Source organism: Elaeis guineensis, chromosome 15, assembly GCF_000442705.2.
Source record: "Elaeis guineensis isolate ETL-2024a chromosome 15, EG11, whole genome shotgun sequence".
In the NCBI taxonomy this organism is placed as follows: Eukaryota; Viridiplantae; Streptophyta; class Magnoliopsida; order Arecales; family Arecaceae; genus Elaeis; species Elaeis guineensis.
In genome coordinates, this window is record NC_026007.2 from 71127761 (window position 1) to 71146604 (window position 18844).

Sequence of the window (18844 nt, forward strand, 5' to 3'; positions counted from 1 at the left end):
TCCTTTCGCCCGAAGCCATCGCCCACGTGAAAGCACAGGCCAACACGACATCCGACTCAGGAGTGGAGGGGCAACTGTTGGGATATACCAACTGATCCCTATACGCTGACTTACCCTCAGACCGATCCGACCGACGTCCGACTCTACCCACCGGACCGACGGATGACTCCGACAACGACTCCGACAATGACTGCCGACAATGGCTGCCGACAATATCCGACCGAAGGTATGTCGGCCGAACAGACCCATACTGTTCCTAACCGATCGAGCGATCAAACTCATATCCGACTCACTGTCGGGGTGGCAACCGACGTCCGACTTCCACGAGACACCAGATCAGCCGACGGTATCCTCGAGTCATCACCAGACGTCTCAGCAGCCGAATACCGACATATAGTCGGCCAGTCCGCCCAAACATCGTACAATCGCTATGGGCTGTTGTCCTGTCAAGGACATGCGGTATGGGCCCCTGGAGCATTGTCCTGTCAAGGATATGGATTACCTCCAGTGACTTGACAACCCACGGTGATTTGATAGCTCCCGACGATTTGTGTCACGCCCCGAACCCAAACCCGGGTCGGATACGTGATGCCGCATATTCCTTAGAGCAAGCCCTAAAGAATATGCAAGGCCAAAATAAATCATTACAATCTTATCAATCATAATATTTAATTTCAATAATAATTCATAAAACTTGCATAATTACAATTAACATTCCTTCAATCCTCTGATCATGTATCAACGGTACTCTATCTATGCATCCGCTCACTCACAAATCCATACCATAGCCAACCATGGATATCTTGTAACTCTGAGAAGAAAAAAAATGAAGGGGTGTGAGCTTTACAGCCCAGTAAGAACACCAATATAATAATATAATCTGAAAATAAAGATAAGCAATAACACATAAAAGTCGATGTTCACTGTCCAAAATACTGCAAACATTTATAGATTATCTATTTCATCAAAAGAGATGCATCATCATATGTTAATAAGAGAAAAATTTTATTCAACGATTGTTTCATGTCTTATCTTTCTATTTTCTTCTATTATCACATCATCTTTAATCCTTTCTTTTTGGCTTTAGCTTTAGCTTTGGCTTTGGCTTTGGCTTTGACTACCAGGATCATGCGACGATCTTTTATTCGGATGATTTTTGTGATCTTCCTCGGATCGAAATATTCATGATCTTTCTCGGATCAAAGTGGCCATGATCTTTTTCGGATCAAATCATTCATGATCTTCTCAGATCAGATTCTTCATGATCTTTCTCGGATCATATTCTTCCACACATAAGCCTGTGGGGCTGTCCCACATAACCCTGGTAGCTATTCCACATGACAAGGCCAGTCCAAATCATATTTCTCTTCTCTTTATTTTTCATAAACTATAATATTTGACTTCATTAATCAACTCAAATTTGCAGTATAATAAATATGTCATACCCATATAATCATGCCATCAATCGCTGATACATATGAATTGATATAACATACGCATGCTCAAAATCACATAAATAAATAACAGTGTCTCAGATATAACAAATCATCGATCTCAAATCCAACGATGCAAAATCAATGAGATAAAACCAACGGTAAAATAACATATATAATAATGATCATGCACAGGGATTCTTACCTTTACCGATGACTGATCCAAGCACAAAAATCAATGTTCTTTTTTTGACTTATGAATTTCTCTAACAAGATATTCCACTCATATCTTATGCAGACAATCGTATCTCTTCATGACCCTGATCAAATATAAAAATCATATATAGAAAAAATTATTGATAATCGATCCTAATAACACAGATCAAGGACCTATCTTAGGATTAATCAAAATTAGGATTTATCTAAGTATCTAGATCCTCCACTGATCCATAAGACTTCTAGAGAGAAAAAATCCATGAAGAGAGAGAAAATTCTAGAGAGAGAAAGTAGAGAGAGAAATCTTCGCATCCTTCCGATGAGGCACTAATGATCGAGATCATCAGAGGTCCTATCAGGATGACTCAATATGAATCAAGTGTTACAAATTTCGAATAGGATCAAACTGGGATCAGATCTACCCATACGAATTTCGAAGCAATCTCAAATCATCTTATTTTCATCTTCAAGTTTATTCTAGGGTTCATGATGCAATCAGAGAAGAAGAAAAGATCCTAGAGAGATAAAATTCATAAAGAGAGAAAAAGTCTAGAGAGAGAATCTAGAGAGAGAAACTAGAGAGAGAAGGTAGAGAGATGAGAGAGAAAGAGAGAGAAAGGAGAGAGAGGAAAAATTCTCTCCTTCTTCTTCTTATTTTATTTTATTTTTTATTTTTTTTCTCTTTTTCTTTTTCTTTTTTTTTCTTTTTCCTTTTTCTTTTCTTTTTCTTTTTCCTTTTTCTTTTCTTTTCTTTTTCTTCTTCTTCTTTTTTCTTCTTCCCGCGGCCTCCCTTGGCTGAAACAGGGGAAGACCGTGAGGTCCCCCCCCGGTGGCTCGAGCTCCGGTGGCTTGGTCGGAGATTCAGCAGCGACCGGCGATGGGGTTCGGCCGGCAGTGGCCAGCAGCGGACGGCCGACGGCAAGGTTCGGCCGGGGAGAAACAAAAAGAGATCGAAAAACAGGGGAATCATCTTGTTCATGGATTTTTTGGCGATCCTGACGGCCGGAGAGGGTGCACGAAGCCGTGGAAAACAGAGGAAAGAAGAGAGGAAGGAGAAGACGGGTTTACCTCCGACTCCGGTGAGGTCTCCGGCGAGTATTTGAGATGAACACGATGAGGACATCCGCAGGCTTCAACGAAAAAATTCGAGAAAAATAAAAAAAAATCCATGCTCGTCGTGACCAACCTTAGAGGGAAGGAGAGGGGGTTTTATAGGGTGTAGGGGAGGTCGAATCTGCCTCGGATTCAACCTCTCCACCGGTGATCTAACATATAAGGATATTTTTATCTTTGATAGACTTATATAATTTAGTAAGTTGAGATCAGAGTGCGTAGCAAAAGCGTGATGGTTTGAATTGATTAGAAATATTAATCCTTTAAATCAAAAGTTATGATGGAATACATTAGTTGTAAATAAGAAGGATTTTATTGATAATGAAAGGATACTATAAATTTTGATCTAATCTGATCATAGCCGGATAATTTTTGTCAGTAGGTTATTTCATTGTAGATAATGCCAAGAAACTTTAGATATTTCAAGATTATTAACAGCTTGATAGTTCTGATATTAGTTCAAACTTAGAATGTTCTGACATACATCTCATATTTTTTTTAAATTAATATTGTTACTCGAACTGATATAGAAGATTGAGATTTTTCTTAAGATAGTCTATATATAAAATTTATTGGAAGATCAAGTGAAGAAAGAAATCGATGATTGTGAAGAGTGCCGATGTTTGATCTTTATTTATTTTTCTATCAAGGGTAGCCTGAGATAATTATGAATTTGAGTGGAATGTATTAGATAAATAACGGTGGTATATTAATACAAGTCCAAAATATTATAGTTCTTCAAAAAGTTGAGAAATCAATAAGAGGAGATGAATTTGAAATTTCAAATAATTTTGTTATAACAAGATCATGAGAAATAATAATATATAAGACATTATTGTAAGCTTGAGAATGACATGAAGAATGTATACTTTAGAATATATCTCAAACAATATAACTTAATTTCGAGGACGAAATTATTTGAAGGGGGGGAGAATGTAACACCCCGGCCCAAATCAGCCCAAAAAGCCCAAAGCCAAAGCTAAAGCTAAAGCGAAAAAGAAAAGGATTAAAGATGATGTGATAATAGAAGAAAATAGAAAGATAAGACATGAAACAATCGTTGAATAAAATTGTTTCACTTATTTAACCTATGATGATGCATCTCTTTTGATAAAACAGATAATCTATAAATATTTGCAGTATTCTGACAGTGAACATCGACTTTTACGTGTTATTGCCTATCATTATTTTCAGATTATATTATTATATTGGTGTGATATGGAAATTCTTACTGGGCTGTAAAGCTCACACCCCTTCATTTCTTTTTCTTCTCAGAGTTACAAGATGTCCATGGTTGGCTATGGTATGGATCTGTGAGTGAGCGGATGCATAGATAGAGTACCATTGATACCTGATCAAAGATTGAAGGAATGTTAATTGTAATTATGCAAGTTTTATGAATTATTATTGAAATTAAATATTATGGTTGATAAGGTTGTAATGATTTAATTTGGCCTTGCATATTCTTTAGGGCTTGCTCTAAGGAGTGTGCGGCCATCACGTATCCACCGAGTGTTGGGTTGGGGCGTGACAATTTGACAACTCCCCAATTGTCTGCATCATTAATGGTGGGACCATACCGCATCCTACTATAAAACGGAGTAAGGCAACAGTCTTGGTAAGCTTTCTCAGGCTTTTTCAAGCTTTCTCAAGCTTTTCTCAAGTACCTTTAAGCTTTTGAGCTCTCTAGCTCTCTCTCTCCCTCGCTGAGCCCCTGATTTTTCACTGTTGCCTAGTCTCCTCTCTGACTTGACCGTCGGAGGGTCCCCGCCGGAGGCATCTTTGATCAGTGAAGATTTTTTTGCAGGTACGCGATCCTGATGATCGGACGACGGAGGGATTGGCCGCAACAGGTATGGTGATATATGATATAAAGATAGTGAATTTAGCCAGACAAATTTCATTAAAGTTTTCACTATGGAAAATATATGGTCTAGCCATGGGAGTAATCTCAACCAGCCAATTAGTTTATCACTTTTTCAACGTTTAATTTATGAGGACCCTCAGCCCTCTCATCTCAGCTTGGAAATGAACACAATTAGATTCTCTGATAATATTCTTCTATCCACGATATTCTCCTTTCTAATAAAGAAGCAAAGCTCTTAAGACTGACGTAAGCAAAGCTGCAAGAACCGAAGAGACTGTTCCATAACTTCTTCGACGGGCCTCAAACTCGCTCAACTCTCCAATTTCCTCTATCTCCATGATCAGGCACAAAGAAGAACATTCATAGAAGAATAATGATTTAGACACCCTATGGTAACCAAAGAAGATTTCCATAAAATTATCCTTAATGACATCCATATAAGAGCAACTGGACCTGGAAGCTCTCTCTCCTTTCATCTTGTAAAAACCCGTTGATATTGTCGCAGTCAACCTCTCTTTCAATTAGAATTTAGCATCGTTAGGATGCATTGGAATGTTAAGATCAAAAACAAAGGCCTGTGTCCATTATAAGCCGTCGCAACGTCGTAGTATTTCATGACAGATTTTTAAGTTCTTCTATCCTCCAGAATTTGCCGTTAGTATTGTTAACTCTTTCACCATCTGATGAGGAAAATACTGTTCATATATCCTCATGAAACTGCAAGACCCTCTGTTTTCGTGAGATCTCTTCTACATCTGCAAATCACTTTTTTGTTTTATTCTTAGAATCACCTTTTTGTTTTATTCCTATCGTTCTTGATAATATGAACAATATATTCTTCTAAATAAATAATAAATATACATCCGAAAGATCGACTTTCTTCTTCATGCTTCTGAATTTTGTATTATTAGTGCCCCATACTCTCACTCGACTGCCAACTCAAAGGACTTCCTTGATTTAGATGAAGAAGTCTATCAGCACGACCCAGGAGATCCACCGTTCATGTACAGTACTCAACAGTAGGGGTAAATGCTTGATCTCTTCATCTACAAGACCTGAACAGCTGCGAGCTGCGAGCACTGAAGTGAAAGTGGAAGTGTTTAGTCTCACCCCTTCAGATTGCATCTCAAGTGAAAAGCTAGAGTGCCATGTCTGCATGCCCGTGAGCAGAATAATCCCTGATCACGGCACTCCAAGAGACCCCATCATTCCACTGCAGCTTCTTGAAAACTTCTCTAGCTGAATCTATATTCCCACACTCTGCATACATGTCCAATAAGGCATTACAAACGCTCACATCCGTTTCTAGTTCTCTGCTTCTTACAAGCGTATGTACCGACTTCCCAGTGCCGAGAGCCTCCAAACTAGAACAAGCTGATATAACACTAACCAGTGTCATACTATCAAACATCACCGTATTAATGAATAAAGTGAATTATTACCAAAAATAATAATAATAAAGTGAATGGCAACACAGCACTGTCACTGATGACATTCACAATATAGCTTCCGAGCCAAGAAAATGTGAGAAGATATAAATAGCCAAAAAGGAAGTAAAGAATGCTATGTTATATATTACACTAAACTAAAAAAGCATATATAAGTACTTATAGAGTAACTCAAGTACCATCAATTAACATTGAGATACAGAAAAGCTCTATCAACCTCAACATTTCTGCAGGGCATTTAAATCAATGAGGTTCATACAACAAAAAGAAGAGCTCATGGATGTCAAGGCCTAACTGACATCTTCTGAGTTCCTGGATCTTTTGCGGCATATCCTTCTCATCCACTTTTCCTGTGTCGTTGTGAGATTGGTGGTCATGGGGTGTGATAAAGTATTTTGCTGAGTTGTGGTGGTGACTGGAAGTTCAGCAGGAAGTGCAGCAGCAGTGCTTGTAAAGACATTAAGAACTATGAAGGCCAGTATGGGCGACAGATCCAATGTTCCACCAAGAGGTGGAATAATCCCGCGAAATATGTTCAGGTAAGGATCACATAAAGTGCTGAAGACAAATTAGAAGCCAAATAGAAGGTTAGTGAAACAGCTTGATGCTCCGAAACTCAAAGGGAAACAAATGCAAAAATCTAAAGAAATCTAATAGTGACTAATCACCAATATCAATGCAAGAGGCCTGATGCTAAAAATACAGATTTGACAGCTGTATGAAAACTGAGCATCATCTTTGAAGAAGTGTTTTAGCTTGTTTACTTGACAAGCAGCTGAATTTGGTTTGACTTGTTTTGATTTATGTTTCTGTTGTGTGCTTAAGAAATAACAGATCAAGACATAAAGAATATAATAATGATTAATCATAATATTTAGAATGCACCTTAATGGTCTGGTCATGTAGTGGTCCAGTGAGGTACTTGGTTCCAATTAAAGAAATCAAAATCCTTCCCAACTGAACTATGGGAACTTCATCAAAATTATATTAAATACTCATACATAATTTCCTCAAGTTTTAAAAGTTCAGTTCTTTATAGATAGTAAAGATAAAAGTTCAGTTCTTTGACAGCAGGCATCTTGAAGCATGGTGGAGTCTGCCTCATATTCTCTAATACTACTTTACAAAGATGAAAAAATAAGAGCCATATCCTAACATAGCACCAATCTTTGACAGCAGACATCTTGAAGCATGGTGGAGTCTGCCTCATATTCTCTAATACTACTTTACAAAGATAAAAAAATAAGAGCCATATCCTAAGATAGCACCAATCTTTGACAGCAGGCATCTTGAAGCATGGTCTAGTCTGCCTCATATTCTCTAATACTACTTTACAAAGTGGTAAAGTTCTATACAGAATCCAGACCACATAAAAAGCAATGAAACCTAAATTATTTAACATGAAAATAAGACAGACTAGCACACCACATGTTAAATAAGACAGACTAGCACCCCAAAGAATGCTCGGTAGCAATCTGATGGGCTTTCAAAATAAAGTCAAATAAAGTCATTTTCTCATAAGAAACCAACCTTATTTCAGAGTTTCCAAAATGAATTGGTTAGTTATGCACTGAAGACAAAAGATGAGGTAATTTTGAGTACATAGCATTCTGCTGCTTTTTTTTTTCCTTTCTTTTTTTTTTTTTGCCATATAGTACAATATATTTTTGAGAAATTTATCAAATTTCAACAAAGAAAGAAGACATAAGAATTAGACGGAGGCAATATTGGAGGAGAAATTCTAATATCTAGCCACATGAGACTTCCTTGCATGTAATTGATCCTTGTCCTATATATCATTCTAAGAGACTAACTAGTTATAGGGAGAGCTTGAAAGGTTCAAACAAGCATTTTTGTCTCCTTTGCTCCAATTGAAAATCATATGGATCAGGGGAAGTTTTATTAAAACTCACATAAAGTGAACATTAACTTAAGTTCTCCTTTCAAAATGAACATGCACTCAACCTACTGAATAACAATAGCAAAATATTCAGAGAAAATCCTTGGTCCACTGAGAAGGAAGCCTAAATCTAGAATCCTCAAGATACCTACATAGGCATGGATTCGGGTAGTGGGAATGCTTAGAAAAATACATAGTGCTCCCAAAGTATGACTGAGACAGGAATGGCTGGTGAAATTGGACAAATAAAATTATAAAAGGCAAACCACATAGATGGGAAGAGACTGGTTGTTTATGCTTGCTACATGTCCATGCTGATTAACTAAATCCTTGGAAAGCGACTAGCAAATACCGATTAGTTCGCCAATCTAATACCAAGTTATGAAGCCCAGCATCTTCATTTTGTACACATTCTAAGCCACTTAACAATATAAAAGTAATATTTTTTATCCACTACATCTCATCATCCATTTGTACCCAATAACCAAGAATGCAAGCCTATCCCACTGGTTATAAGAAAATTTAGCATGCTGCGACTACCCATCTGATATATACGTCAAAGTTCAAATGACTACCAGAATACTAAAAATTGAAACTTTTCAGAAACCAACTGGCCAATTATACCTGAGAGGGCTGACGATGGCCGGAGGGGAGTTGGGAAACCAGGTTAGCACCAGCCTGACCACCAGTAGGGTGTTGTATATATTCAAGAAGTTGGTGATGCCGTTGGCCACCACCAGCCCCGCCACCGAGTCCCCCGGCAAGATCGCCGCAAAGCCATGGGCCTTCAACATGCTATGATTCCAATGGTTTCCACAACGGACCTGGACATACAATTCAACAATGCACCCACTTCCGCCTCAAAAAAACTACCAAACTACCCAAGCAAATTTCGTGGCTTTACATGGATTACCAGGGGATTTAAAAACGTAGAAATGGTCTCACCTGGAGGAAGATTCGGAGGTCGGAATGGAGGGAGAGGAAGGGTTTGAGAAGTGGGTGGCCGGAGACGGCGGCGCCGAGTGAACGGAGGAAGCGTTCGGCGGCGGAGAGTGGGGAGAGGGGCCTCGGAGCGCGGTCGGAAGCCGTGTGGTCGGGGACGGACGGCTTTGGTGGGGGAAGAGGGTGGGAGAAAGGGAGGTGGCGGAAGGCGGAGGAGAGGAGGCAATTGGAGGGGGCGGTGGAGCCGCTGGCTCGAGGAGTCTCCGAGGTTGGAGGCGGAGGAGCCATGAGTTCTTGGTCGCACGAAGAACTCGGTTTTGGAGACTTTAGAGAGAGAAGGAAAGGATAACGTTGGCAGGGGGACGTTGCCGTTTGATTCGATTGCGGCCGTTTTTTGACGGTTAGTGATGGATCAAGACTTGGGCTACTCAAAGGTGGTGATGATTGAGAACCGGCGGCCGATACGCAGCTCACGTGCCGAGATCCGCATAAAAGTTATATGCGGTAGATATTATATGTGTGAAATTGAAATGCCAGTGCGCATGATTTGCCAAGCTTACGAGATTTGGACCTTTTGGTTATATTTATTAGACGAATGTATGGCCTGATAAGCATGAAGGACATGTAAGTGGATCTTCCTTTTTAGCAGTTATTAAATAATTTTACTTTAAATTATGTACCAAAAATAACTTTTAATTGGATCAATTGATCAAAAGAGCTCTTTCATCTTTCATGGTTTTGCACTGGCAAGTGTATATTGTCGCATATTGTTCATCTTTCCAGGGGTGTCGCTTAATGACATGGCAGATCCTGATGCGAACTCACTGCTTTTAAACTTGAAATTTCTGCAGATGTTCTAGTAAGTTTGATGATAAACTATTTTTGACGACAAAAACCCCCCTGGTCCTGTTCAAGAATTTTTTTTAGCATCATATTTGATCAGACTTGCACATACATCCTTTGTTAGTTTTAGAAGTTTTATCATATCATGTTTTACTTCAATATTCTTTTTTAATGATTCAGTACCTTCATGTAATTTCGCATTCATAGAAGGCACCTCTCTAGGCGCCATATCTAATCTGTTTGGTTGCATTTAGTTACGTGCGCTAGAATTCTTCTGCCAACTTGTAAGAATCTGAAGTGGTTCAGGGTAACAAAGATGGTGGACACATTTTAGGATATTATGTTTTCAGGAGTTTCTCACTTTTCAGTCACTCATCCTTCTCTAGCAAATAATACCAGTTTAAAGGATACTACATTGACCGTCGGTTTTGTATATATATGCACGTACCTACATGTGTACGCATATTTCCTTACGGATGCAATTTGTTGGACAACTAATGGATTTTCTTCCCTTAAGTATGGTGATAAATGTTTCGTGTGATATAACCTTTTGTACGGCCAACTCTTAGTGTGAGATATGATTTAATGTTTCGCCAGGCTATGCCCAAAAGATTTTTTTTTTTTTTTTACATCAACAAATGACTAGGGGCCAAGCAATGTTGGTCCCAAGATGGACAGAGATTGTTAAGTATGGGAAACAATCCATTTTATTGGAGATAGGATTTATTGAGATTCATTGTTCAATCCAAAATCTAAATCTAATTAGGAGTCTAATTTTAGTATAATCTTATTTAATTATTTTTTTTCAAATATTGTAAGTATTTGTGTCCTATCGGATCTTTAGTTTGGGAGTTCAAGTAGGAATAAAACTCCCATCCATATGATGTTTATTTAAAGGAACTTTTAGTGTCTCCTTGGTGTGTGTGGAACCATAGAATTATGTAGGGAACCGTATAGAAAACGATGGAAAAAGGATATAGGAAGAAAGAAAAAAGATTATTTATGCATGTAGAGACTCCTTCATGGGATACTTTATGAGGTTTTTATTCTTCTTTGAATAAATTATTTTTTTTTTAATTTTTGTTCTTCCATAATTTTTCTCTTGCAATACTCTGTAATTTTTTTTTATTTGGTGTTTGTTTTGGATTTTGGACTGCTACGATTGATCTATTACATGTAGCGTACCATTCTATATAGTATCAAAGCTAAAGGTTTGAGATTCATGGCCCGTCTATTTATGGCTCTACATGGTATCAGAGCCATAGGCTTAGAGAATGGTTAGCGGTTTGCAGCTTCGATAAGATTTATTTTGAGCATAATTTTTTTTGGAACGACAACTTGATTGTTGATGATTTATGCGTTCGTAGCTCGATATAGTTGAAGAATTTTCAATAATTTGTTGCACGGTGGTGCAAGCATTTGAACTATTATTTGACGATTCAAAAAATGAATTATCATAGCTGATGCTATTATTATCTCTATTAATGGGTTTAGTTACAAGATACATGATCTTACCAACATTAGCAAGACTGCTTTTGCTACTACCATATATCTTTATAAGTTGAACAACATATGTTATGCATATTGAAAGGTTCATATGAGGTCCTGTTTGAAAGGTCAAAGTTTATGGGATATTTTAGATGAGTCAAAGATGATGCCAACAGATGATATTGTGAAAAGAAATTGGAATCTAAAATCTAGAAAGATAATATGAATTCTTCAAATCTCAATCGATAAAAAAATTATCTCCATATTGAGGATATAAAGGAGCTGAAAAAAGTATGTGATATTCTTGCGGCTGTCCACTTAAATGAATGCAAGTTAAGGTATCCCAAACAAAAATTATCTGAAGAATGAATTTTGATTCCAAACTTTTTCAAAAATTTTCAAAAAGAACAAAATTAGTTTAAAGATAAAGATTTAAAATAAAAGAAGCTTGATTAGTTGGAGATTGGAGCCACTTCTAAAGACTTGGAGCATGATAAAGTTGATCAGTTTAAGGATCAATCAAGTCTAGAAGAGAATCTTGAGCAGGAGAAGCTTGATTAGATCGCTACAGTCTCCAGTTCAGAAGAAATCATGATTGAAAAATCTATTAATTTTGAGATTGCCCAGGAAGAGTTAAAGAATGCCACAGTTGATCCAGTTATAAAAATATGAATTGAGAAATCAAATCATGCGGAAGAGTCATATATTGAAGCTATTCAAGATCTGAATATTTCTTGTGGTAATTTAGTCAGCTATGAAGATGAAAAGCTGGTTGATCTCAAAATAGCTTCGGAGATTAAAGAACAAGAAAATATGTTTGGTGGAGATATTTCTTATTGTACCTTAGTACTGGTTGATTTTGAAACTACTCCAAAATTTGAACTATTAGAAGACTCTATACATGAAGAGTCGATTTCATGTTCAGAAGAAATCAATTGTGTGTAGATATTTGAAGCAGCCCACGTGGGGGCATGTGGATATGACCAAATTTTTGTTATTGATTTTATTGATGTGTAGATAATGACTGATGCTCGTAGTAAATATAACTGGTATTCATTGGGATGAACTGGATACTCGAAGGAATCTTGGCATCATGATTATGAAGTCAATGCCAAGAGAAACTATTGCAGGATATCATCGATTTCGATATATGCATCGAAAAAAACGAGCCAGTTAAGGAACTATTGTTTGAGCCAATAAAAAATTTTCATTATTCAATTGTTGGTTCGACAAACTATTGTATGTTGCTGTTATTATGATGATGATGGCGATAGTTATGATGGCACTTCATAATATTGATAAATTCAGTATTATTGGTATGGACTTTGCAATAAAGGAGAGTACTGAGATTCATTGCCAAGTCCAAAATTCATATCCAATTAGGATTCTATTTTTAGTATTGCTCTATTTAATTATTTCCTTCTAAAGGTTGTTAGTATTTGTATCCCATTAGATTTTTGGTTTGTGAGTTCAAGTAGGAGTTAAAGTTTCATCCATATGATATCTATTTAAAAAGACCTTTGGTGTCTTCTAGGTATATGTGGAACCATGGAATCGTATAAAGAACTGTGTGGAAGACGGTCAAAAAAGGATATGAGAAGAAAGAGATAGAAGAGATTATTTGTGTATATGGAGACTCCTTCGTGAGGTACTTTTATGAAATTTTAGTTTTTATTTTTCTTTCAATAAATTATTTTTCTCTCTCAAATTTTTATTCTTTCATAATTTTTTCTTACGATTCTCCATAAATATTTCTATTTGGTGGTTGTTTCGAACCTTAGGACGGCATGGTTGATCTACTACGTGCAGCGTGTACAGGAATTTTCCTCTGCTGAACAAATCCTTAGCAATAAAGGCCCTGTGATTCATACGATCTACCACATATAGTCCTCCGACATGGTTCCATTAAATTTTTCAAACAAAAGTTGCACATAGGCATCATATTTTTCTTCATGCTTTTTCTCCAAGGCACTTAGAGTTTGAAACTCTCTAGCGCAGGAATACAGTTGGTGGAACCTGAGTTTCGTGCATTAGAAATTGATGATCCTTTGGTTGTTGTTGATACGAATTAGGTCCATCAGCGTTTTAAAATAAAGCATCACACTCTGAATTGATGGATCTAGAAAATCAGGTAGCATGACTGTCATCTATAATGGCATCCATGATGCAGAATCTATAGGGGATAGGTATATCTAAATACTAAGATCATATACATATATCCCAATTGTGAATTGTTTGATAGTGTGAATTGTATTGATGTCAGCCATTTCAGCAAGTTTCCCCTTTCCTCCTTTCAGTTCAGTAACTTTTGCTTTGGTAGGGGCCACTTAATTTTTCCTGTTTCTTGATAAATTTACAAGTTAAAGAAGATCCTTGGCTCCAAGATCTTTGCAAAATGCGTAATTTTCTACTTAGAGATGTCAGATACACACCCACACACACCTATTCCTCTGTACTGGAAGGCTGCAGGAAAAGGGAAGCAAGACAGTTCTCTTATCAGGCAGCAGGGAAGAGGCAGTGGCAAGTGTTCACAACATACTTGGAATTGGACATCAAAATATAAAAGCATCCTTAACTCTAAGGCAGAAATCAAGCTTTATATCAAGTTTGCAAGCTGAGGGTCATAGTGTTGCTGTGACGATAAGCATTTAACATTGACACGCCTTTGATCATATTGGTACCGTCTAAAATTAGCTACTCAATATTTTTCTTAAGGTCGGTGATGGCACAAAAGATGCACCATCCCTGGCACTCGCTGATGTTGGAGTTGCTTTACAAAATGAAGCAAAAGAGAATGCTGCATCTATCATTCTTTTTGGGTAACAGGCTTGAACAGCTTCCATAAGAGGCCTAGCTTGGAGAATCTCTATTTTGAATATAGTATTGCCTGTTCCTTTGTTGCATAATCTAGTGGCCTTGAAGATGAAAAGTGATATTCTTTCTTCTTTTGTCAGTGTTAATGAGTTAACTGAAGCTCCTGCCAATTTCGTCATTCTCGCCTTATGTTTGGATACGAGCAACCACCCACACTTGTATGAAATTATACTTATTTTCTTGTGTATGCGTGTAGAAGTTTGGGAAAAAATTTATTGCAGCAATTATTTTTCCATGCTAAATCTTCTAGTGAGCATTTTTATGAGAATTATGCTAACATACATCTTCCAATAGAAAGTATTTGCAATTCTTTGATTTTTGCAACCCTCTTTATCATGTATTTCCAAATCGAAAAAGAACTCCACTCTATTATTCTTAATTTGATTCCAAACTGCGACCATGGACAGATAGTTGATGCTCTGTCTCTGGCCCAAGCAACAATGGCACCAGAATTTAGCATCGGCCGTGTGATCTTCGCTAATATTTTAAGTCTCGTTATTGGACCTTGACTAATACCTTACATTTAGGTTAGTACCATGCATATGCTGGAGTCATCACAACTTTGCATCATATGTCGGTATAGGGGTATGTTGAGCCCTTGTATCATGCCAATATTTTTCCTAGTTGGTATCATACATTCGATATCGAGTGGTACATGTAATACTTAAAATCTTGTTCTCATCATCTCCTAGAGTTAGAATTTTAAATGGTTAAGTAGAAAAGGACAAGTACAAATTCGAATAATAGTGGCATTATGTTGACAATTGTTCCACAGGATGTTTAAAGGCCTTCAGCTCCATCTTGGTTGTTAACAAGTCTTTATTTCTAAAGCTTCATAGGTCATTTATAGAGGGAACAACTTTTACTATAAAATTTAGATAATGTTTAGATCAGATACAGAGCCCACGTATACAATTCTACACTGGCTTTATTGAGTGAATAACATGTCGCAACGAAGATGGATGCTCAAGGATATTGATGGAAAATTTTTCTAGGGTGCCTAGTCCTAGGATACCAACATATATTTTGGAGACCCCAAAATATATCCATATCTTACATTTTGGATTTAGAATATGTGATTAATATACAAAAATTGAAATTGAGAAGGAAAAATTCAAAGCATGCCATCTAAGAACGTCATTTTTGTTAATGTGCATACACATGTTCTTATTTGGCTCAAACATTTGTTGGTGCCCAATTGATGTTATTTATATTTGTGAATGCTGCTCTTTGTTCTTTTCGCTGGGACTTGTTGCCTACATTCTCCTATTTTTTCATATTCATATAAGCAGGCAAATTACTTACTTTATATCACTATCTATTTTTGAAGGGTTTCTTTTTATAATATTTTCATGAATTCTAATTTTTTTCTTTCTCGGCATGTTGTAATGCATGCCAAACTAAGGACCACCCTTAAAATGAGCTCGAAAAAAAAAAAAGAAAAAAAATTTCTAAGCCCAGCAAACCCATTTGCATATATAAAAATTGATGAATGTTTTCGAAAAGAATCAATTTTATCAACACAAGATTGGAGCTCTACAAATTTTTTTTAGATAAAAATAAAAAAAATAGATGGAGCATATAAGATTTAAAAATTAAGCCGAAACTCTATTCGAGTTTCCAACTGTAATAATTTAATATCAGTAACAAGTATCAGTATTAAATTAACCAGTGAGTATCATAATGGATCAGAAATATCCACAATAGTTATGGTTTCCATGCTCGTGAAAAATATTTTCATTCAAATTAACTTTGGGCCATATGTGCATAATTATTCTATATTGATGGCAAATTATAAGAAAGAATGGAGCAAGCCTTACCTCTTTATGCATATTCATTACAAAGTATGTCTAGAAAATTACAACCACTCATTCAAGAGTTGCAATATGGAAAAATCTTATAATTGTTCAATAACAAAGTCAAACCATAAAAATACTATGTAAGTAAGTAAATCATGTTCTTAAGCTCACTGTACACTAATAGGGTGCATAAAAATATTTGATAAATCCATATATACTTTAAAAAAATGGTGATCGATGAGGTACTCCTTTCCTACTCTTTGATCGTTGTTTTTTATTGGAAGTCTCTCCCTCCAAAGCTAAATCACTCTCACTTCTTTCTTGATTATGTGGCTCATCTGACTTGGGCAATTCCATCTCTTCCGGTGCGGTCATACTGGCACGAGCACATTGGGTTCCATCCATCTCTTCTTCTCGTTTTGCGAAAAGCTAGATCATGACATAGATATAGCATCAACAGAACGAAGAATACGAGAACAAGTAAACCAAAAAAAAATGCAACATGCTTCTCAAAAAAAAAATACAAGAGAGAGAAAGATTGAAATAGATATAAAAATAAATCTATATGCATGATGAAAATATAAAATATAGAGAGTTAACAATTTTTATATGATCCAATTAAACTAGACATCTAGATAAATTATAAGTGATTCTTACCTTACACTCTATTGAGCAAAAGAGATCTTCAGTTTTCAACTTCCAATTACATGTTTTACAACACCTCTCTAGGCTCAAACCAGCATGCTTCTTGATTTGCCGGCTATACAGATAAAAAATTTTTTTGTTATTTATACTATACTCTTGAATACCTGATGTATCTAAAAATTTATTTATGTCATCCACTTCGATTGCAGAATGCTCTGATGCCCTCCTTACCTATAAGTATTAATTTTATGTAAGAGAAAAAGGATGCTATCAGATAAAATAAAATAAAATAAAATAAAAATATCTGAGGGAGAATGATTTACTCACTTGGAGAACTAGGTGATTCTTATGTTCGGTACCTTCTCTATGACATTGAAAACAGAACGGCTTGTCCCTGCAATTTGTACAGTAATAGCCGCACAAATAGGATTTAGAATCCCCATGTTTTGGACAAGGATTGTGGAATTTTGTCTTCACAAAATCTTCTAGCCAAGGAAGACGTGCAGCAGTTTCTGACATCACGTAGATGCTGAAATTTTCGCTCTCTCCCAGTTGTCGGCCTCCAAAGATGAAATATGGTGAATCCATGTCCTGGTCTTTATATATATACCTATATGCTATAGAATTTTCCCAGTTGGAGTAGGAGTCCTATTCCAACCAGAAGAGTGCATCGAGATGTTTGACCATGGAAGAGTGCTTTGCCAGGTAGCAGGAACGCGATCCAACGGTCGATACGATCCTTCCATCATCGGTTCTTCTCGGGGGGCGCTTGAGGAGGTAAAGGTACGGGCTTTATTAGCTTAAAGCTGGCCGCGAGGGGGACGCGCAGAAGCAACCGGCGCCGGGGGTGCGGTAGTTCGCGTGGGGAAGGGCGGGCGCAGAAGCCACCGGCGCTGGGGGGTGTGGTGGGGAAAATGCGGGCACCGGAAGGGGGGGGTGGGGAGCAACCGGCGCCGGGGGGGTGTGGTGGGGAACTACGGGCATGCGGGGGGGGCGGGGGAGACCGAGGGCAGAGGATTCCGCGGGCACGCGGGGCGGGGTGGGAACCGCGGTTGCGGGGTGGGGGGGGGGGGCCTCGGGGAGGGGGAGGGGGGTGGTTTGAGCGCAGAAGCCGCGGGCGCCGGACGAGGGGGGCCGGGGGACGAGGGCGGAGGAGCAGCGGGCGCCGGGGAGGGGGGAGGGCGGAGGAGCCGCGGGCACCCCGGGTAGGGGGGGATGGGCAGAGGGATGGAGGAGAAAGAATAATAATAATAATAATAAAATATAAAAATAATAATACATAACATCTTAAGTTTTTTATAATAAAATATTATAAAAAGTACCGTAGCAAAATGCCAAAAATATTGATTTTAGATGCAAAAATTAGGTAGCAGTCGATTTTGTTGAATGAAACTGAAGTGTAGATGCATGCATTTGTTGTGGAGAACTAATTGGATTTGGGTTTATATCATCCCAAGTTGGGGAGAATGGAAACAACATGCTAAAATGTTTTAAGATTATTTTTTATGATATTTGATTGTCCGTCTTCAAGCTTATTGGCAACTAGTATATTGAGGGTTTTTTTTTTTTTTTTTTAATACTTTTGATAAGAATATATTGAGGTGTCGAATGGTAGTTTGCATTCACCAATTTGCGTCACCCTTGTGAGTCTCTCTATCCACGAGGACTTTATGGCAGCATTGCAGATTATAGGGGTTGTCAAACTAAAAGTATGTTTGCCTCGTGCTTCTGTAACCTCATTTTTGTAAAATGTAATCTATGTTTCTATTTGTCTTGCCTTAATTCTTTTCCCCTCTACCTTGATCTTTTTTTCGTTCCTTGTGAGGAGGTTACTTTTTGTTCTTTTCTTGTTCTTTTTTATTCAATTGAATCCTAACATAACTATTGTTGCGGTCAATCCCCTCGTCGTCTGGTCGTCGAGAACGAGCACCTGCAAAAGAAGTCCGCACTGACTGGAGGTGGCTCCGACGGAGACCCTCCGACGGTCAAGTCAGAGAGAAGACTAGACAACTGTAGAAAAGAATCAGGAAGCTCAGCGAGAGAGAGAGAGGGAGTGAGGGAGTCCTGGGGTTTCGAGAGAACCTCCTCTAGCACTGTTGCCTTCCCCATTTTATAGTAGAGCGCGGCATGGCATCGTCATTAATGGTGCAGACAATGGGAGGAGTTGTCAAATCGCCGGAGGCTGTCAGAGTCACCGCGGACTGTCAAGTCGCTGTGGGCTTGTCACATCGCTGGAGTTAATCTATGTCCTTGGCAGGATAATGTCCCAGGGCGGC

The 18844-nt window shown here is 37.8% G+C and overlaps 2 protein-coding genes and 1 long non-coding RNA gene across 3 annotated transcripts in view; all 3 read right to left on the minus strand.

Moving 5' to 3' along the window:
* LOC105058836 (protein OPAQUE1-like) overlaps positions 1-18844 on the minus strand; it is a 130382-nt gene that overhangs the window by 2900 nt on the left and 108638 nt on the right. The window lies entirely within an intron of this gene.
* LOC140854016 (ylmG homolog protein 2, chloroplastic-like) lies at positions 6184-9250 on the minus strand. The gene is made up of 3 exons (XM_073249195.1): positions 8923-9250; positions 8602-8801; positions 6184-6635 (listed from the first exon to the last, which is right to left on the minus strand). The coding sequence occupies exons 1-3, from the start codon at positions 9205-9207 to the stop codon at positions 6368-6370; spliced, it is 753 nt and encodes a 250-aa protein (XP_073105296.1). The 5' UTR covers positions 9208-9250; the 3' UTR covers positions 6184-6367.
* Positions 15949-17479, minus strand: LOC105058629 (uncharacterized). The gene is made up of 3 exons (XR_012137126.1): positions 16896-17479; positions 16581-16799; positions 15949-16352 (listed from the first exon to the last, which is right to left on the minus strand). It is a non-coding gene; the product is annotated as an uncharacterized lncRNA (long non-coding RNA).